The following is a 22798-nucleotide window of genomic DNA, read 5'->3' as shown; positions in this document are numbered from 1 at the left end:
AAAGCTCGTTCATGTTCGGACTTTGTGTAAATAGTATAACAAGTCTATAGGAAAGAGTGACTGGCGATCCCGGCGTGATTGATCTTTTAAAGAGCCCGTTGCGGCTTGATGGACCGACTGGCCTCTTGAGTTGACTGATTCGAATCAGATTCACAACTGTCCAAATCAGAACTGCTCGGGATGATTCCGAGGTAGGACGGGAGCTGGTTGTCCCGGAACGGACCCGCATCTGTTCCACGACCACGCAACCCCGGCGCTGTCCACCAGTCAGTGTATAACGGGTGACGGGAAGGTACAGGACTACCGCGCGGGTCGGCCCTTCCCCGGGGACCGGTGGGCTGTTAACTGTGAATGGCCCGGGCTCGGGCTGATGTTGGGGATCAGCTTGGCCTCTCTGGCCCGGGGATCAGAAGAATCCCGTTATGGGGCCAAGAACACCGCGCGGGGGTGACATGTGTAAAACACGGGCAGGGTTTATTTCAGTTATTTACACTCTACAGCCCCAAGAATGCTTGTGTTTATTGTTTAAATGTCGACACTTAATATTACAACAATTCCCATCTCCACCTTCAGCCGCTCTCACACTGAAAGTGCATCAGGACAGAGTGAATGGAACCGTCGGCCAGTCCGTGCTCCTGCCCGTCTCTTACACAGTCCCGGACCCACACGGGTATCTGCGGATCACATGGACCAGAGGCGGGAACGCGAGTGTATGTGTAGAATATACCTGCTTCTCGGGGCAAGAATGTCACCTCAATGACGGTAGAACGCACATCACTGTCTCTGAACCGTATAAACACCGGGCGCTGCTTTTCCCGGAGAACGCTTCACTGTTACTGACAGACCTGCAGATCAACGACAGTGGGATTTATGAATTATCCATCAGCCACTCTACGGGGACGGAGAAGGGAAACTTAACGTTAGAGGTCCGATCTGCCACTGAAATCGCAATCGACAGTCGGAGTGGGACCAACGCTGGGATTACAGCGGGTAGGTACCTTTCCTGTGGGAGGGGATTTGTAAACACAGAAGTTGCTGGAAACAACTAAAAGATCAGCAGCTTCAGTAGAAAAAGAAACGAAAGTTAAAGTTTTAGGTTGAGGAGCATTGATCAGAGGGCAAACACGTTCTCTGTGATGAAGTGAGGTCAGGGTTGGCCTGGGGATGAATAGTCTTAAAGAGTGCGTAAGACATAGAACTTAAGAAATAGGAGCAGGAGTTGGCCATCTGGCCGGTCATTCAATAAGATCATGGCTGATCTGGTCATGGACTCATCTCCACCTACCTGCCTTTCCCCCATAACCTTTAATTCCCTCACTTTGCAAAAATCTATCCAACCTTGTCTTAAATATATTTACTGAGGTAGCCTCCACTGCTTCATTGAGCAGAGAATGCCACAGATTCACCACTAACTGGGAAAAACAGATTCTCCTAATCTCCATTCTACTCCCCCCCCCCATATCTTGAGGCAATGTGCGCTAGTTCTAGTCTCACCTACCAGTGGACACAACTTTCCTGCCTCTATCAAATCTACCCCTTTCATAATTTTATATGTTTCTATAAGATCTCCTCTCATCCTTCTGAATTCCAATGAGTACAGTCCCAAGCAACTCAATACCTCCTCATAGTCTAAACCCTCCATCGCTGGAATCGAACCAGCGAACATCCTCTGCACCATCTCCAAAGCCTTCCTCAAGTAAGGAGGGGGTGTATGGGGTCCTGATTAAATATCACGAAATGCCAATAGCGATTATATAGCTTCTCCCACCCAAGACAACTCTGCCTTCACATAGGGCTTAGGTCCGGGTGCACCCTGTCTCGCTGAAGGAGCTCTGTCTATGGCGAATGTTTGGCTCCAGAAAAATAGCCAGACCAATGACGGTGGTGTCACCTAAAAACACTGATGTCTCCGACAGCAGGGAGATGGATTCCAAGCTTTGGTGGAGGATTGTCTTTGTACAACAACAGCAAAGCTTGGGCGACGTCTAGTCTAGGGTATGATTCCTATTACCAAAGAAGAAATAACTAAAGCAATGAAAAGCATGAAACATGATAAAGCCACTGGACCTGATGAAATATTAGTGGAAATGACACAAGCCCAAGAAGGTCTGGGCATAGATATTCTTTTTGAACTGTTTAATGGCATATATGAGTCTGGTGTATTGCCTGACGATCTCTTGAAATCAGTATTTATAACTGCCTAAAATTCCTGGAACTCTTGACTGCAGAGATTATAGAACCATCAGTCTTATGAGTCACGTTATAAAGATTTTGTTGAGAATTGTTCTGAGTCAAATTATAAACAAGTTAAGGCCAGAAACTTCTAAACTGCTATATGGGTTTATTGAGGATAGAGGAACTAGGAACACAATTTTCATAGTACGAATGCTTTCAGAAAGGGCAATTGAATATCAAAATGATGTCTTTTAATGTTTTATTGATTTCACTAAAGCATTCAACAAAGTGCAACATGAAAGATTATTCCAAATTCTCGCTAAACTAAAAATTGATGGAAGGGACCAACAACTGCTTCAAAATTTATATTGGAACAAAATGGTGGCGGTAAAAATTGATGATAATATAAGCAGTTGGACTAAAATTTAAAGAGGAGTTAGACAGGGATGCATTGCCTCACCATAATTATTTAATATCTATAGTGAAATGATTCTCAGAGAAATAGAAGACCTAGATGGGATAAAAATTGGCGGTGTTAACATCAACAATATAAGATATGCAGACGATAGCACCCTGATAGCAAGTGCTGCAGAAGACCCACAAATCCTCCTAGACAAAGTAGTACAAACAAGTGCAGATTTTGGTCTAACAATCAACTGTAAAAAATCCAAATGTATGGTAATATCAAAACAGCAGAATACTCCCAACTGCCAATTGTACATTGGTAACCAAGAGATTGAACAAAAGACCAACTTTAATTAACTTGGTAGCTTTATATCACAAGATGCTAAACTAAAGTAGAAATAAAAAGAAGATTTGCCATTGCCAAAACCAACTTCCAAAAAATGAAACCCATTTTTCTCAACAGACACATTTATATAGCACCAAATGCTTAGGCTACTGAAATGTTACATCTGGTCAATCTTGATGTATGTTTCAGAAACATGGACTATGACACCAGAACTCCAAAGAAAATTAGAAGCAACAGAAAACAACACACACAAAATGCTGGTGGAACACAGCAGGCTAGGCAGCATCTATAGAGAGAAGCACTGTTGACGTTTCGGACCGAGACACTTCGTCGAAGATGATCTATAGATGCTGCTTGGCCTTTTGTGTGTGGTGTTTGAATTTCCAGCATCTGCAGCTTTCCTCGTAGAAGCAACAGAAATGTGGTTTCTTAGAAGAACGCTGAAAATATGATATAGAGATAGGGTAACTAATGAGACAGTACTCCAACGTGCACATATAAAAATATCATTAATGAGAACATTAAATGAGAGGAAACTTAAATTCCTGGGCCATGTCATCAGAAGGGAGAAATAGAATGCTTTACGTTACAAGGCCGTATGCCTGGGAAACGCTGAAGAGGAAGACAAAGAAGAAATTCTATGGACTCTGTGAAAGAACTAACAGATCTAAGTGTGCGAGATATCATTGACGCTGCGTGTCCATGATTGTGCAAGGCACTTGAAGAAGAAGAAGAAGTAAGGAGATCAGAAGTGCATGCATAGTACTCTAAGTGTGGGCTCACCAGTACAGTTGCCCTGTACAGTTGCAGCATAACCTTCTTGCTCTTAAATTCAATCCCTCTAACAATGAAGGTCAATACCCCATTTGCCTTCTTGATAGCCTGCTGCATCTGCAAACCAACCTTTTGTGAACAAGCACTCCCAAGTCCCTCTGCACATCAGCATGCGGCAATATTTTAACATTTAAATAACTGATCTTCCATTTTTCCATCCAAGGTGGATGACTAATATTTACCAACATAATACTCCATCTGCCTGGCCCTTACCCACTCACTTAACCTACCTGTATCTCTCTGCAGATTCTGCACAACTCGCTTTTCCACTCAATTCAGTGTCATCAGCAAAATTAGATACACTACATTCAGTCCCCTCTTCCAGTTCACTACTATATACCGTGAACAGTAGTGGGCCCAGCAGCAACCCCTGAGGCACACAGCTCTCCAATGATTGCCAATGAGAGTAACACCCATGTATACCAACTCTTTGCATTCTATTAGTTAACCAATCCTCTATCCATGCTAATACATCACCCCCACGTCTATGCATCCTTATCTTACGGATAAATCATTTTTGTAGCACCTTTTCAAATGCCTTCTGGAAATCCAAGTAGGTAACATCCATCTGTTTCCCTCTATCCACTGTGCTCCTTATATCCTCAAAGAATTCCAGTAAGTATGTCAAACAGGACCTGCCTTTGCTGAATCCATGGTGCATCTGCCTGATGGATCCATTTCTTTCCAGAAGCTTTACTATTTCTTCTTTAATGATAGCTTCAAGCATTTTCCCAACTGCAGATGTTAAATTAACTGGCCTTTTGTTACCTGTCTTTTGCTTACATTATTTTTTGAACAGTGGTGTGATATTCATCTTCTTCCAAACTACCAGAACCTGCCCTGACTCCAGAGAATTTTGGTAAATTATCACCAAAGTCTCTGTTATAACTTCTGCCATTTCTTTCAGTGCTCTGGGATGCATTCCATCAGGACCAGGGGACTTATCTACCTTCAGGCCCACAAGTTTACTCAGCACTACCTCTTTAGTGATAGCTATTGTATCGAGGCCCTCACCTCCCATTGCAACCATAACATCTCTCTTTGGCATGTTAAATGTGTCCTCCATTGTGAAGACTGACACAAAATAGTCATTCAAAGACTCTGCCATTTCCTCATTGCCCGATTCCCCCTTCTCATCCTCCAAAGGACCTACGTTCACTTTAGCCACCCTTTTCCACTTTATATAATTATAAAAACTTCTATTATCCATTTTAATATTTTGTGCTCGTTTACTTTCATAATCTATCTTCCCTTTCACTATTGCTTGCTTAGTGGTACTTGGTTGCTTCCAGTTTCCCCCTACTCTTGGTGACTTTGCATGCATGCACAAGCTTTTAGTTTGATGCCTTCTTTTATTTCCTTAGTTATCCTAGCTGGCTCTCCCCACTCTTACAGTCCTTGCTTTTAACTGGAATATATTTTTGTTGAGCACTGTGAAAAAGTCTCTTTGAAAATCTTCCACTGTTCCTCAACCATCCCACCACATAGCCTGTGTTCTCAGTCCACACTAGCCAAATCCTCCCTCATCCCATTGTAGGCAGAATACACTGGTTTTAGATTTAACTATTGCACCCTCCATTTGTATGAGAAAGTCAATCATACTGTGATCACTCTTTCCAAGAGGATCCCTGACTACAAGATCACAAGTTTTACTTGTCTCATTGCACAGGACCAGATCTAAGATAACATGTTCCCTTGTAGGTTCAGTAACATGTTAGTAAACGTGAGTTCATCCACTTTGGAAGGAAAAATGAAAGAGCAGATTATCATTTCAATGGTAAAATTATTGCAGCATGCTGCAGTGCAGAGGGACTTGGGAGTGCTTGTGCATGAGTTACAAAAGGATGGTTTGCAGGTGCAGCAGGCTATCAAGAAGGCAAATGGAATGTTGGCCTCCATTGCTGGAGGGATTGAATTTAAGAGCAGGGTTATGCTGCAACTGTACAGGGTATTGGTGACGTTGAACCTGGAGTACTGTGTGCATTTCTGGTCTCTTACTTGAGGAATGATATACTGGCTTTGGAGGCAGTGCAAAGGAGGTTCGCCAGGTTGATTCCAGAGATGAGGGGGTTAGACAATGAGGAGAGATTGAGTCGCCTAGGATTGTACTTGCTGGAATTCAGAATAATGAGAGGAGATCTTATAGAAGCATATAAAATTATGAAAGAGGGATAGAAAAGATAGAAGCAGGAATGTTCTTTCCACTTGTGGGTTAAACTAGAACTAGGGGACATAGCCTCAAGATCTGGGGGAGTAGTTTTAGGATGGAGATGAAGAGAAACTGCTTTTCCCAGAGAGTGGTGGATCTGTGGAATTCTCCGCCCAATGAAGTAGTGGAGGCTACCTCAGTAAATATATTTAAGACAAGGTTGGACAGATTTTTGCATAGAAGGGGAATTAAAGGTTATGAGGAAAAGACAGGTAGGTGGAAATGAGCCCGTGGCCAGATCAGTCCTGATCTTATTGAATAGTGGAGCAGGCTCGATGGGCCAGATGGCCTCCTCCTGCTACAATTTCTTATGTTCTTGTGTCAACGGTGCTCAAAGTTCAGCCTTTCAAAAATAAATCATCACCTCAGCATCTGGAGGGGCAAATGTCATTGAAATAATGTTTAGTTACTGGCCATCACTAATGTTCCTTGAGAAAGGGGTGGTGCGTTCCCTTCTTGAATCACTATAGTCCTTGTGGTGAAGGTGAAGGTGCTCTCACAATGCTGCTGGATAGGGGTTTCCGGGACTTGACCCAGCAAAGTTGAAGTAATGGTGATGTACTTCTGTGTTAGAATGTTGTTTGAATTTGGGAGGTGGGGTGGGGGTGCGTGGAGCATGCAAGTATTCTCCTACATCTGTATAGTATCCTTGTCCTTCCTGGTGGAAGAAGCCTGGGATTTGGAGAGGGAATAGGAATAGACTCAGCAATAACAATTCAGCAGATGGTTCGCACTGAAATTAAGTTAGTGTCTAGGCAGATGTTTAAAAAGTGTGATGTTAGTGTCTAGGCAGATGTTTAAACAGTGCGATGCCAGTGTCTGGGCAGATGTTTATGCAGTGTGATGTCAGTGTGCAAGCAGATGTTTATACAGTGTGATGCCAATGTCTGGACAGATGTTTATGCAGTGTGATGTCAGTGTCTGGACAGATGTTTATGCAGTGTGATGTCAGTGTGCAAGCAGATGTTTATACAGTGTGATGTCAGTGTCTAGGCAGATGTTTATACAGTGTGATGCCAGTGTCTGGGCAGATGTTTATACAGTGTGATGTCAGTGTGTATTCAGATGTTTATACAGTGTGATGTCAGTGTGTATTCAGATGTTTATACAGTGTGATGTCAGTGTCTAGGCAGATGTTTATACAGTGTGATGCCAGTGTCTGGGCAGATGTTTATACAGTGTGATGTCAGTGTCTAGGCAAATGTTCATACAGTGATGTCAGTGTCTGGGCGGATGTTTGTACAGTGTGATGTCAGTGTCTAGGCAGGTGTTTATACAGTGTGATGTCCGTGTCTGGGCAGATGTTTATACAGTGTGATCCCAGTGTGTATGCAGATGTTTATACAGTGTGATGCCAGTGTATTCAGATGTTTATACAGTGTGATGTCAGTGTCTAGGCAGGTGTTTATACAGTGTGATGTCAGTGTCTAGGCAGGTGTTTATACAGTGTGATGTCAGTGTGTATGCATATGTTTATACAGTGTGATCCCAGTGTGTATGCAGATGTTTATACAGTGTGATGTCAGTGTCAGTGTTTCGGGAGTTAGGTGGACTGAGTTACTCTGGATTATTGAGTACTTCCTTCATCCATGCAAGTGGAAAGTATTTCACATATATCTCTCTCCTGAATAAGGCGTGAAGAGTTGAGTCACACTCTGATGATTACCAGGCCTCTTACATATGTGTGCAGCCACAAAACTATGTGATTAGTTCCAGTGAGGTATACTCACAGGATGTTGGTGGCGGGGGACTCAGATGTTTACTGATCTTGAATGTCAAGTGTCGATGTTTAGATTCGCTTTTGTTGAAAATCTCACTCCTTTTACACCTTTACGTTTCTATTTATCACTCTTGGCTCTTTGAGTTGCTGACTTGGAACAATGCTGCCTCAGTGTTAACAGCAACACAGTGAAGGGTCTCGGCCAGAAACGTTGACTGTACTCTTTCCCATAGATGCTGCCTGGCCTGCTGAGCTCCTCCAGCATTTTGTGTGTTGCTCAGATCTCTGGCATCTGCAGATTTTCTCTTGTTTGTCAATGTCAATAGCAATTGCTTTTGGCTTACCTCCAGAATTCAGCTTGGTCCTTCCTTTGGTACCAAGCCTGTGTCAAGGTCTTGAATGGAGTAGACCTGGTGACATTCAAACCTCCCATGCATCAGGACATTATGGGTGAGCAAGTGTGTCTTGGTAGCATGAGCAAGGTGAGCTTCCTGCGGTGGGTGAGCAAAGACTGGTCAGTAATGAGGACGATTGGATTTCTCCTACTTTTTGGAACCTTGGCAATTTTTCACATGGCCTGGTAGGTGCCAGTTGTACTCAAAGCAGGGAGCTTGATAAAGCCACGTGTAGCTCTTGTCATCAGTACTATAATTGGGACGTCCTATAGTCTTTTTTTGTGTCAGTGCTATCAGTCATTTTATGTTGTTTAACGTTGGGGGTAAGATGTAGGAAAGTGACCAGAGTGGCAGAGGTTGTTGATTGTGCTAAGTGCTTTCCCAGGGCAAAGTCAAAGGAGGAGAGCCTGGATTTTGTGGTGGACTGACAGAGTTCACAACTTTGCAGCTTCTTTCAGCCTCAAATTGCTATACCTGACAACAGATTTCTCTTAAATGGAGGGAAGGTATGAAGTATTAATGCTTTGGGTGTCCTTGTAAGTCAATTACTAAAATGTGAATGTGCAGGTACAAGAACCAACTAGAGAGACAATGAGGATGTTGCTCTGTGTTGTAAGGGTGAGGAGTACAAAAATGACAGAGGCACAAAAGACTGCAGGTCACAAATATGAAAAAATCTGCAGATGCTGGAACTCCAAAGCAACACACACAGAATGGGAGAGAAACTCAGCAGGTCAGGCAGCATCTATGGAAATTAACAAATATTTGATGCTTTGGGCTGAGATCCTTCTTCAGGTCTAGAAAGGAAGGGGGAAGATGAAAGAATAAGAAGGGAGAAATGGAAGGGGTACTAGCTAGAAGGTGATAGGTGAAGCCAGGTGGGTGGGTCAGGTAAAGGGTTGGAGATGAAGGAATCTGAGAGGAGAAGAGTGTGGACCATAGGAGAAAGGGAAGGAGAAGGGGACCCAGGAGGAGATGATCGGCAGGTGAGAAGAAGTAAGGGGCAAAAGTGGTGAATATAAGAAGAGGGGAACAGGAGGGAGTGTTTTTACCGGGAGAAGAAATCAATATTCAAGTCATCAGATGCTGGAGTCTGTTGCAAAAAGAAAACAATTGGGGAAACCTTGGGTCAGGCAGCATAAGTGGGATAAAGGATTTGTCAAAGTTTTGGGACAAGTACTTTGCATGAGAACTGAGGGAGAATGAAAGAGACTTGCCACAAACATACAGATCTCAGTTGTGCTCTTGGTCTCCTTAAGGACAAGTTACATTGAAGGAAGTGCAATAAAGGACTGGCAAATTGACAGAGAACAGAAAATGCTTATCAGGGCAGTCTGCATCAATAGAGCAAGACACAAAGAATATTTCAGGTCCGTAGCCTTTCATCAAAGTAAAGCTCTAAACATGTTGTGTTTTAAGTTGCAGAAGAGGGGAGAAGTGCAGAAAAAACAGGGAGTGTTTGTGGACTGTGAGGAGATCCTGGTTTGCTAATAACAGTTGTTCTATCTGTAGGAGCTGCACATAGAGGGAGGTAAGAAAGGAACGTTACCAGAAATACAATGCTGGTTTATTTTGTAATTTATAGTAATTTTGTCTTTGTGCCATTCAGTGAAAATAACCCTGATTCTTACTCTGGTGTAGTGAGTTAAAAGCACTGTAGCTATTGAAAATACCCAACCGGTCAGACAGTACCTGTGGAGGGAAAAGGTCTGATGGTTGCTGACCTTCCATCGGAACTGATCAGTTCTCACACCAAATGGAGAGAGAGCCTGATTATCTGAGATTGTTGAATTCGATATTAAATCCCAGGGGGTCGAATTCCTGATATAGTCTTCCTTCATTGGAGCAGTGTAGAAGAAAAAATGAAAAGTATGATTGGGTTGGAGGACTGATGTGGCAGACAATTCGAAGCTCAAGATCACCCTTTCAGACTCAGTAAAGGTGTTGTGCAGAGCCATCCTCCAAAATGTGTTTTGTTCCTTCAATGTGGGCTTGCTTTGAGGATGAAGAGAAAAATAGAACCAAATAGCTTGCATTTGAGGATGGGACATAGCTTCGGGGTGCGGAGTGGTCATAGTTTAGGATTAACATCAAGGAGAATTTCCCCATTCTTTGTTTTGTGAACCTTTGGCTCCCTCTCAAAGGATTAAAACCTCAGTCAATGAGCAACATTCAGAGGTGAGGCTGAAAGTTATTTGGAAACCCAGGAGTAAGAGATATGGGGTGGAGGAGTGAGTGAGTTAAGGTGGGTCATCAGTCAAGATATTGAATGGACATGATGGCTCAGGGCACCACAAAACTACTGTTGTGATGGTTCCTTCTGCTCTTGTCCACAGCTACAGACAGGCTCCCAGTGATAAAGAATGAAGTCATTATACCACCCGTTGTACTCGCTGCTGCTGTCATCATCTTGTGCCTCGTTGTGAAAACACGAAGAGGTAAGCATGATGTAATCTCAGGTAACTCGAAATGTGATGTGTCTGTCTTTGGATTGATTTTCATGAATATAATTAACCCTGAGTGTTAATCTTAAATGCTATTTTTCATATCTCAAAAGTGAGTAAGAATTATTGCTTCATTGAAAATAATATCTAACTTTTCCTGATGACTATTCATTAGAAAAATAGACTCATTGACCACTTTAATATATACACCTGTACAGCTGCTCATTCCTGCAAATATCTAGTTGGCCAATCATGTGGCTGCAACTCGACGTATAAAAGCAAACAAGCATGATCTAGAAGTTCAGCTGTAGTTCCGACCAAGCATCAGAACGGGGAAGATATATGATCTAAGTGGCTTTGACCGTGGAATGATTGTTGGTCCAGGTTTGAGTATCTCAGAATCTGCTGATCTCCCAGGATTCTCACACTCTGTAGTCTCTGGAGTTTACAGAGAATGCTACAAGAAACATAAAAAAAATCCAGTGAGTGGTGGTTCTGTGTGTGAGAATGCCTTGTTAATGAGAGAGGTCAGAGGAGAATGGGCAGACTGGTTCAAGCTGACAGGAAGGCGACTGTAAATCAAAGAACCATGCGTTACTACAGAGATGTGCAGAAGAGCATCTCTGTCCACACAACGTATCAAACATTGAAGTGGATGTGCTACAGCGACGGTAGCCATCCTATTGAGTTATTTAGTAACCTGTTAAAGTGTTTACTGAGTGTATTTCCCATAGTCACTTTTCAACTAATGTATTACATCACACCAGAGTTGCCATTTAAGCACTCAGTGAGATGATTGTGTGGGTGTGAGCTCCAGCACAGGGATTGGAGAGGAGGAAGGTCCACTAACCCCTTCCAATTAACTTGTGACTAATCTATACCTGAACTTCATCTAATTTTCGTTGTTGTAGATGAGAATTCAATTGATGTTCAAACATCCACAGAATTTGGATACAGAGTTCAGTTTCTCCATCTCGCACGTGTGAAAGTACATTTTCTGGCATCAGCTTGAAATATGCTTGAGCTCAAGTTTTAAAGATACCCTCTTGCATTGGTCGGCATTCTGATCCCACCCCATATCCATCCATCTCAATGCATCCCAGAAGAAATAGGAGAAATTATTCATATTATTTATTTTTATTTCAGATATAGACTTTATTCATAATTTTAAAATATCTAAAGGAAGAAACACAGCAGAAGTGAAACGTTAACATCCGCGGCTGGTAAACTTAAAAGAGAAACACAAACAACCATTACGCCACTTTCCCTCATCTGGTTCCCCTTTCACTGCTTGAGGGGCTTGGTGATGGAAAGAGCCCTCGCTGAAGTCCTTGCTCACTGAGCTTTACGTTGGCCACACCAAAGCTCCAGTGCACGTGCCACCACAGCCTGGACTGTGTCAGTCAGAAGCGTTCCCTTTTTGGCATCACATTGTACTGGGAAAAGAAACTATCACATTCTTTAAACACAAAATGAGTATCCACCAACTCTCTCCTATAATTAAGGGTTTATTTGTCATAGTGTCTTCCATGTGAGGAGAACTCCACTCCAAGGCCAGTTTTTCATTGCTGAGGTATAGTTCCTGGAACTGAATTAGAGCTATATCAGGCGGTGTAGCTTCTTGTTATTTAGAAAGCACTCCAATCGATCTTACTCGGAACCCGGAGTGCATGAGCTTACACTTCCTGAAAGTTACATCCAAGTGCCACAGATTCACTTACTCACTTCAAATGTCAACACCACATTGAAATTTCCTGCTGCCATTTGCACTGTTTGTTTAGTCACTGTTCCGTCTGCTCTCTCGCCCACTTCCTCCCGCCCTCCAATTTCCTTGGCTTAGTTTGGCTACCTCCCGTCCATGAACTCCTATTCTTGTTAAACTGCCTCTTTAATGGCATTTTAGACTATAAAACCATAAGATATTGGGGCAGAATTAGGCCATTTGGCCCATCGAGTCTGCTCTGGCATTCAATCAAGGCTGATCCTTTCCCCCCTCCTCAACCCCAGTCCCCGGCTTTCTCCGCATAACCTTTGGTGCCATGTCCAATCAAGAGCATATCAAGCTCTGCTTTAAATACACCCAACGATGGCCTCCACGGCAATCTGTGGCAACAAATTCCATAGATTCACCACCCTTTGGCTAAAAATATTTCTTGGCATTTCTGTTTTAAATGGAAGCCCCTCAATCCTGAGACTCCACCACCACGGGAAGCATCCTTTCCACATCTACTCTGCTTAGGCCTTTCAACGTTCGAAAGGTTTCAATGAAAACCCCCCTCATCTTTCTAAATTCCAGTGATTACAGACCCAGAAACATCAAACGTTCCTCATATGATAACCGTTTCATTCCTGGAATCATCCTTTTGAACCTCCTCTGAACCCTCTCCAATGCCAGCACATCTTTTCTTAGATGAGGAGACAAAATATATTTGCAATACTCAAGGTGAGGCCTCTCAGTGTCTTATAAAGCTTCAGCATCACATCCCTGCTCTTGTCTTCTAGAGCTTTTGAACTGAATGTGAACAATGTGTTTGCCTTCCTCACCACTGACTCAACCTGCAAGTTGACCTTTAAGGTGTTCTACACAAGAACTCTCAACTTTGGTTGAGTGAACTTGGCCTTTTCTCCTTGCAGCGATGAAGGATGTGAGGTGACCTGATAGAGGTGTATAAGATGATGAGAGGCATTGATTGTGTGGATAGTCAGGGCTGAAATGGCTAACATGAGAGGACACAGTTTTAAGGTGCTTGGAAGCAGGTACAGAGGAGATGTCAGGGGTAATTTTTTTTACGCAGAGAGTGGTGAGTGTGTGGAATGGGCTGCCAGCAGCGGTGGTGTTCGCAGGTATGATAGGGTCTTTGAAGAGACTCTTGAATAGGTACACGAAGCTTAGAAAAATAGAGGACTATGGGTAATTTCTAAAGTAAGTACATGTTCAGCATAGCTTTGTGGGCCAAAGGGCCTGGATTGTGCTGTAGGTTTTCTACGTTTCCCTTTGCATCTCAGATTTTGGATTTTAGCAGGTATCTTTTACATATTCATACAATTAATATCTTTACAAACTCCCTTAGCTACCTGTTTAGGCATCTCTGAAGACCTGACCTGAAACGTTTTGATGCAGCTACAAAGAAGGCAAGAGAGTGGCATATTTCATTAGGAGTTCGTGGAGATTTGATTTGTCAATTAAAACACTTGAAAACCTGTACAAGTGTACTGTGGAGAGCATTGTGACTGGCTGCATCACCATCTGGTTTTGGGGGGGGGGGGGAAATTCCGCAGAATATAGAAATAAGTTGCAGAAACTTGTAAGATTAGTCAGCTCTATCACGGGTACCAGCCTCCGTAGTATCCAAGACATCTTCAACAAGCGGTGCCTTGGGAAGGCATCCATCATTAAGGATCCCACCATCCACAACATGCCCTCTTCGCATTGTTACCATTGGGAAGGAGGTACAGAAGCCTGAAGGCACACACTCAATGATTCAGGATTTGCCATCCGATTTCTAAGTGGACATTGAACCCAGTACCTCTCTACTTTTTTTCTTTCTGTAATTTTGCACTATTTATTCTAACTAGTCAATGGACAGCACATATACTTAATGTAACTCCATATTTTCCCTGTATTTATTTATCATGTATTTCATTGTACTGCTGCCATAAAGTTAAACAAATTTCACAACACATGCCGGTGATGTGAAACCTGATTCTGAAGATTAACAGTGGTTTTCCTCCTCAGTTTGTAAAGGATCTCGGCAAAAAAAGGAAGAGCAAGCCACTACACAGGATCATTGGGTGAGTGAAATAGTCTGCCTAAAACTTGGAAAATTATTCAAATCTTTTCCAAATCTTGTAGAAGTACAAACTCAGTTCCTGGCTGCTCCATGTTCTTATGTATAGACTCTGTATGTTGATTGACAGAGAGTAAGGAGAAGAATATGCCAGAAAAGATTGGGTGTGATTAGATAGGTGAGTTTTCTTATAGAATTAACTTGAGAAGAAAAAAGTGTAATACAGCAATTAGCGGCAAATAAACTAACTAAGAATACGTAATGTAGCGGCACACAAAATGCTGGAGGAGCTCAGCAGGCCAGGCAGCATTTATGGGAAAGAGTACAGTCGATGTTTCCGGCTGAAACCCTTTGGCAGGACTGGCGTAATGAAGCAATGCCCTTTGAATGTAGATGACTCCAGAATGGAAGTGAGTCAGACTGCTCACCACAGAAGGGAAGAGTGTTTTTCATTTTTCATTTTTATGCAATGCAACCAGATATCAGGATCTCAAGAGCTTAACGATGAGAAAGACCAAAAGCAAAATAGTGTGAAAGTTGAAAGTGTGAAATAAATACAAAAGAACACTGGAAATGCTCAGCAGGTAAGGCAGTGCCAGTGGAGAGAGAAATAAAATTTACCGGTATGTTAATGATTCTTCATCAATGTGTTCTGATGTCTTGTTTTTCAGTAAGAAAAATAATCATCCCACATGGTTTATAATTACATTTGTTTCATGATCACATTTATTTTCGTGCTTTGTTTTTTAATCCCAGATTATTTCCTGTGACAGGTAACTATCAAAATGAAAGTACAGGAACTGATTCAGTGTAGAAACAGCCATTCAGCCCATGTGGTCTGCAGTGTTTCTCCCCATCTCCAGCCTCCCCATTCTGCCCACGTGGTCTGCAGTGTTTCTCCCCATCTCCAACCTCCCCATTCAGCCCACGTGGTCTGCAGTGTTTCTCCCCATCTCCAACCTCCCCATTCTGCCCACGTGGTCTGCAGTGTTTCTCCCCATCTCCAACATTCCCATTCAGCCCACCTGGTCTGCAGTGTTTCTCCCCATCTCCAACCTCCCCATTCTGCCCACGTGGTCTGCAGTGTTTCTCCCCATCTCCAACCTCCCCATTCTGCCCACATGGTCTGCAGTGTTTCTCCCCATCGCCAGCCTCCCCATTCTGTCCATGTGGTCTGCGGTGTTTCTCCCCATCGCCAGCCTCCCCATTATGCCCACGTGGTCTGCAGTGTTTCTCCCCATCTCCAACCTCCCCATTCTGCCCACATGGTCTGCAGTGTTTCTCCCCATCTCCAACCTCCCCATTCAGCCCACCTGGTCTGCAGTGTTTCTCCCTATCTCCAACCTCCCCATTCAGCCCACGTGGTCTGCAGTGTCTCCACATCCATCCATTCCACCTGACTTCTCTTCTCCAATAGAAATTATCCTCACTCTAGTCTTTTCCTGTCTATTTGTTCTGGCTCCCTTTTTTATGTAAATAATTAGTACGTTCTCCAGTGCTCCTGCCCTTTAAAAAAAACATGCAGCCCAGGCCAGTGCAAACTGAATACAATCTTGTGAAAAGTTTAAGATAACTTGACTGACATTAACTTTTACGTCCGGGGACAGAAATACAGCTTGTTGTTTTAGTGTTGTTTTTAGTCTTCACTTTACCAGTATATCTGATCTCTTTTCTCTTCTGTCCCATTCAAAGTGTAGCTGATGTTTCCAATTTACTTCCAAAGGCCATCACTTCATTGCTCTTTGTTAAAGCTCATTCCCCACCACTTGTCCTGTATTCATACCGAATATTGTCCTTCCTATCACTTCGGATCTCCCCCTCCGCCTCCCACTTTCAAATCTCTTACTATCTCCTCTTTCAGTTAGTCCTGATGAAGGGTCTTGGCCCGAAACGTCGACTGTACTTCTTCATATAGATGCAGCCTGGCCTGCTGCGTTCCACCAGCATTTTGTGTATGTTGCTGGAACATTGTCTTATATTAAGATTTTCCGTAATATTAGCCATTCCCTCTAATTTGCTCGTTATTATCTTCACTATGTGCTATATTGTATTGACACGGGAAATCATGGTCTTATTCATGACCGTGATTGTTTTTGGCAAATTTTTCAACAGAAGGTGTTAGCCATTTCCTTCTTCCATTCAGTGTCTTGATAAGAGGGTGAACCCAGCCATTATCAATAATCTTCAGAGATTGTCCGCCTGGCGTCAGAGGTCACATAACCAGGACTTGCGATGTGCACCAGCTGGTCATACGACCATCCACCACCTGATCCCATGGCTTCATGTGACTCTGATCCGGGCAGCTAAGTAGCTGCTACAGCTTGCTCAAGGGTGATCTGCAGGCTAGCGGAGGGAAGGTGTGCCGTACTTCTCCTTTGATTGAGATCTATCTGCACCCTGCCACCCACTAATTTGATATCACCTGAAAATCGTGACATTGTACTTGTTCCTAAGTACATATTCTTTAAGTAAATTAGTAAGAACAGTTCTCCCACCATTGGCTTCTTCCACTTTCTTCCCTTTACTCTACTCTCAGCTTCCTAACTTCTGGCCAATCCACTCTCAGTTCAATGCTTCTACATTTGTTCTTACCCTCACTTTGAAGTTCAAAGTTGAAAGTAAATTTATTACCCAAGTACATACATGTCACCATATACTACCATGAGATTCATTTTCCTGCGGGCATTCATAGTAAATGCAAAGAAACATAATAGAATCAATGAAAAACAACACAAAACTTGTTTTGTCTGGTGGTTTTGGAGCACCTTTCCGGGGAACGCGCTAAGATGGTAGCGCAAAATTAATACACAGCAGCCTTTCCGGACTCTGGATTTGGGGAATACCAAACATTAGGTGGATTTTCTAGTGTAGTCTGTTTTGTTGTGTGCTTTGTGATATCATTCTGGAGGAACGTTGTTATATTTTTTAACTGCATTGCATTTGTGGTTTCTAACTGACAGTAAACTGAAACTGAACTGAACTGAACAACAAAGACAGACAGACAACCAAAAGGCAACAAACTGTGCATAGACAAAAAAGAAAAATAAATAAACAAATAAGTAATAAATATTGAGGTTTTGAATTGTAGAGTCCTTAAAGTGACTCCACAGGTTTTGGAATCAGTCAGGAGAGACTGATATTAATCACAGTTAATATGTGAACAACTTGCACCTCCCACAAGCAGGCTGTAGTAGGAAGCATGATTGAGGCTTTAGATCAGGGGTTCCCAACCTTGGGTCTATGGACCTCTTGCTTCATGGTATTAGGCCACAGCTTACAAAAGATGGGAACCACTTGTATATGATTTTCTTATACAAATGTGGATGGGATTGGTAAAGTTTCTGATCCATTATCGTTAAGAGTTTTGACCCACGAGGGACATTAACATTCATTCTCTAAGGGTTGAGATGCCACACTCAATCTGGTTGTGGCTGTCACTTGTGTAATCATCTTGACATGGTAGCATAGTGGTTAGCACAATGCTTTAGAGTGCCTGCTGTGAAGTCAAGTTCAATTCCCACTGCCATCTCTAAGCTGTTTTGTATGTTTGCTGCTCGACTGTCTGGATTTCCTCCTGGTGCTCCTGTCTTCTCCCAGGCAAGCTACACATTTCACTTTATTCAGATTCAGATTTCAATGAGGAATAAAGCTAACGTAATGCACTCTGACTGAGGGTTGCAGCAAGCTGTGGTGGTCTGTGTGGTCACAGCAGTGTGCCAGGTGAAAATGTGCCGGGGTGGATACTGCAAAATATACACCTGGGTTAAAAGCAGATTCAAGATTGTTTAGCACCATTCTTAGTACATGCCTGTGTAGGACAATAAAATAATTGTTGCTCCAGATCTGACACAGCACAAAAACACACACAGTTAGAAAAAAAACACAGTAATAGAAGAATATAAATACACATTAGCTTATATATATTGATTGATTGTATGTCCTTAACATAACACTAGCCACAAGAGTGTCTGTACGTAAGGTGACTTTGACAGGAAATAATAAAGTAGGGGGGTTGGTTAGTATGTGAAGGTTTGGCCTCACAGCTTGGGGAAAGCAAATTACTTTAGAGACTGGTGGTCCTGCCGTGTATGCTATGTAGCCTCCTCCCTGATAGGAATGGGACAACTGGCCCATGAGTACGGTGGGAGGGATCCTTCAGGATATTCCTGCCCATTTTCTGGCATCTTTCTGCCCTTGATGGCAGATGAGTTGGTGCTAGTGATGAATTGGGCAGCTTGTCTTGCAGTTGTGGAGCCTTCCTTTCGGCTGCAGTGCAGTGTCTGTGCCGTGCATTGATGTCGTATGTTAGGATACTCTCTCTATGCATCCGTAGGCTGAGTAGTGATGTGCATGGTCCATCTTTCTTCAGCCTCCTCACAAAGTAGAGGCATTGGTGAGTTTTCTTGACCGTGTCGTGTGGAGGATGTATAGCGTGGCTGAGAGGCTGTGAGCTTGCACATATTTGCAGCGATGCGCAGTTTCATTGCTGTGCTGCTCATGTATAGAGAGGTGTTAGTTCTCCTGAAATTGATAACCATCTCCAAAGGCTTGTTATCATTAAGGAAAAGGTTATCTGCGGCTTCAGCTTCACAGAAAACAAAGGTTACAAGGTGCATAAAGCTCACCTCAAAAAAATGACACAGTATATTGTGCTGAGTTAAATGTGAGCTTACCAATCAGTAAATACAAAAATAGGTAAGCTCTCTCTGTACCTGTGGCAGCCGCACCTGAACTGTCAATTTGTTCCTACGTCGTTAAGTTTCAATGCAATGCAACTGCTCTCCCATCAGTTCACTACAGCTGGTTCACTTTAACTTAGCTTTGGACTCAGTATGAAATTCAACTTCCATGGCCTTTACATCGTTCCCTTCTTCGCTTTCTTTCTCATTCTCTAACTGCAGCTAATAATCTGTTAACCGCACAGCTCAGCACCATGGCAATCACGAGCTAACCCTGTCAGACATTCTCCCTTTGTCCTTTGCATTCCTTCCCCATCCTCACTGACTTAAACCTAACTTGTCTCACTTTTACCGAGGGTCCCTGACCTGAAACATTTAGCTCTGCTTCTCTTTCCACGGATGCTGCCTGACTTGCTGAGTGTTTCCAGCATTTTCTGATTTTAATTCTAATTTGATTTTAAAACCTAGTCCCATGAGGGTCCTCACCAATATTTAATACTTAACATGAAATTGCTGTATTTTCAACATAAATGCAAATTATTCACAAGTCACCTATTTGGAATGGGGTAAACAATACTGCAAAGATATCAAAGCATGCCCTGACACAGCACTCAACCTTAAATGCTCAGAAAGGAAGGGTTGAAGCACGAGAGCTCCAGTGCAACAGGTAGACTTTAACTTCTACAGATGTGCAGTGCAGAGTATATTGACTGGTTGCATCAGAGTCTGGTAATGGAAACACCAGTGCCCTTGAATGGAAAAGCCTACAGAAAAGTGAATACAGCCCAAAGTCCACCCCACCCCCACCACCACCACTGAGTACATTTACATTTCTGGGTATTTTGATAGTTTTGTAATATTCTTAATTTTGTAACATACCTACAGATAGGTAAGAGGTGAGCACATGGACTGCAATAACCTCCCCCTTAGGAGGTCCATGTTTTCTGGTTGAGTTTATTGCCTAGTGCAAGACGCTGCTGGTGAACCATGGCGAGGTTTTGCGGGCTGCTTACGAAGCGTATAAATATGCCTCTTTTGAATTACTCTCACCACAAGCTGCAGCCTGCAATTTTCCTTGAAGCAACATGCTATTGACCCATCTGAATGCAAATTCATTTCAGTAAGCAATTTTACGATCTTTTGAAGGATTTGCTGGACTTCATTCTCAAGCATGCAGGTATGGCACATTTAAGTAGATGAAGGTACATCACCACGGCTGGAGGAGAGGGAGTTGGAGAGGACTCCAAGCCAGGTTGAAGTGCAAAGGAATGAAACTCTCTCTACCCCGCATTTTGTTAGCAAATGTAGTCATTGGAGAACAATATTGAGAACCTAAGGGCAAGATTGCTGTATCGGAAGGAAATGAGGGATTGCTGCATCCTGTGTTTCACGAAGATATGGCTCACTCTAGGCACGCCAGATGCTTTGGCAAGACCCAAAGGCTTCTTGATACTCAATATGGATTGAACCACTGATTCGGAGAAGAGAAAAGTGGGGATTTGTATTTCATGGTAAGGTCTTTGTAGCACTTGGATGTGGCAATTTTTGTCATACTCTTGTACCATGACCTGGAATATCTAACAATTAAGTGCCGACCATTCTACTTACCAAGAGTACCTCCATGATCCTAACTGCCATTTACATACTGCCAAAAGCTGACGTTAATCAGGCACCCAGGAAGCCTGCCATCACTATACATTTAAAAAAATAGTCAGGAACTTCAATCAGGCTTGTTGGAAGAAATCTCTGCCCAATTATCATCAGTACATAACCCTCAGCACCAGGGGTTTCAGCACACTAGACCACTGCTATACTGAGGTAAGAAATGCTTCTGTCCCAAGCCCAGTCTGCATTTTGGGAAATCTGATCATTTGGCTGTTCTTCTCCTGCCCGCATACAGGCAGAAGAGCGAGGCACCAGAGGTAAGGAAAACGAAGATGTGGAGACTGAGCTGTTATGAGATTGCATTTGAAGAAGATGGTGCCAGTGAACAACACGACCAAAGGTGATGTCCTTCGGACGGTTCACAAAGCTACTTCTTGTTCTTCTTTCAAATGTGATTCTGCTACAATCGGATCCTGTGATTTACGTTTTGCTGGTGTGCTTTTGGGCTGATGGAGCGACCTGGCGCTTTGCTGTCTCCAAGGGAGTTTGGCGAGGTTTTAGGTGCAGTACGCGGTCTGGAGTTCGAGAAACCCGGAGACGGGACGCGAGCCCATGATCGATTCCATTTCTCGCTGATCCCATCCAGTCAGATTGAAATCAATGAGACGAGACGGTGCTCAGTGCCGTCTGCCTGCGTTTGACCGGGTCTCTCTCCTCGCTCTCACTCCTTGCTCCCAGAGGAAGGTGCCTGTAGTTGATTGCGCTCTCTCTCTCCCCCTCTCCCTCTCTCTCTCCTCTCTCTCTCTCTCTCTCTCTCTCTCTCTCTCCCTCTCCCCTCTCTCTCTCTCTCCCTCTCCCTCTCTCTCTCCCCTCTCTCTCTCTCTCTCTCCCTCTCCCTCTCTCTCTCTCTCCTCTCTCTCTCTCTCTCTCTCTCTCTCTCTCTCTCTCTCTCTCTCTCTCCCTCTCTCTCTCTCCCCTCTCTCTCTCCCTCTCCCTCTCTCTCCCCTCTCTCTCTCTCTCCCTCTCCCTCTCTCTCTCCCTCCTCTCTCTCTCTCTCCCTCTCCCTCTCTCTCTCCCCTCTCTCTCCTCTCTCTCTCTCTCTCTCTCTCCCTCCCTCTCCCTCTCCCTCTCCCTCTCTCTCTCTCCCTCCCTCTCCCTCTCCCTCTCCCTCTCCCTCTCCCTCTCACTCTCCCTCTCCCCTTCCTGCCGGAGGATGGTGCTAGAGTCCTGGGTTTTGGAGCCATAGAACCACGGAATACGACAGCATAGAAAACAGGCCATTTGGCCCGTCTATTCTGTGCTGAATCGTTATTCCGCTAGTCCCAAGGGCAAGGTTTGGGGATTGGACTCTGCCGTTCATGTTGTATATGTTTTTAGTGTCTGGTTACCCCTTTTCTACTTCTGTATTGGTTGATTTAGATTGGGGCAGGCTGTCTCTGTGGACTGCACCTAGTGAATGATACAGCATTAAATTAAACTGAACTGGACTAATCTGAGGATTCCTCAACTGTTTTTCTGACTTTGAGTTTGATGTTTTGTGTTCTGTGGCTTTTGCTGTATGTGCAATTTGTTGGTTTTTTGTGCATTGGATGTTTGATGTTTCCTCTGAACGGTGTTCCTTTGTTTCATGGCTGCCTGAGGAAGGACGCATCTCAGGGTTGTATACTGCACGTACTCTTTGATAATAGATATACTTTCAATTTTTGAATCTTTTGAACAAAGGGAATATCTCTGACATGCTGAGTTATTGTTGCAATCAGAAGCACATAGAGCTTCTTTGTCAGTGTCACACATCATAGGTAACGGGGCAGTAGGACGTGCCTTGTTAGTAGTGAGTATTCTGCCCTCGCTCGAGAGGAGGGAGACTGAAAATTTGGCTGAGTGGTGCCATAACAACAAACCCTTTCTCAATGTCAGCAAGACCAAAGAGCTGATATTGACCTCAGGAGAAGGAAACCAGAGTTCCGAGAGCCTGTCCTCATCAGGGGATTAGAGGTGGAGAGGGTCAGCAGCTTTAAATGCCTCGGTGTTATTATTTCGGGGGACCCATCCTGGGTCCAGCAAGTAAATACAATTATGAACAAAGCCTGGCAGTGCCTCTACTTCCTTAGGAGTTTGCGAAGATTCAGCAGCTAAAACTTAGCCAAACTTCTTCAGATATGTGGTGAGAAGTCTATTGATTGGCTGCATCATGGATC

General features: G+C 43.5%; 1 protein-coding gene across 1 annotated transcript in view; it reads left to right on the top strand.

The window, feature by feature from the left end:
- The window catches only part of LOC132394526 (uncharacterized), a 31614-nt gene that overhangs the window by 615 nt on the left and 8201 nt on the right, over positions 1-22798 (top strand). The window contains exons 2-4 of the mRNA XM_059970801.1: positions 574-990; positions 10421-10522; positions 14265-14320. Of these exons, the coding sequence (XP_059826784.1) occupies positions 574-990; positions 10421-10522; positions 14265-14320 (575 nt within the window). The remainder of the gene's footprint in view (positions 1-573; positions 991-10420; positions 10523-14264; positions 14321-22798) is intronic.

This window comes from Hypanus sabinus, chromosome 5 (assembly GCF_030144855.1).
Source record: "Hypanus sabinus isolate sHypSab1 chromosome 5, sHypSab1.hap1, whole genome shotgun sequence".
Taxonomy (NCBI): Eukaryota; Metazoa; Chordata; class Chondrichthyes; order Myliobatiformes; family Dasyatidae; genus Hypanus; species Hypanus sabinus.
Note: the sequence above shows the minus strand (reverse complement) of the source record. Positions and strands in the feature narration are given on the sequence as shown.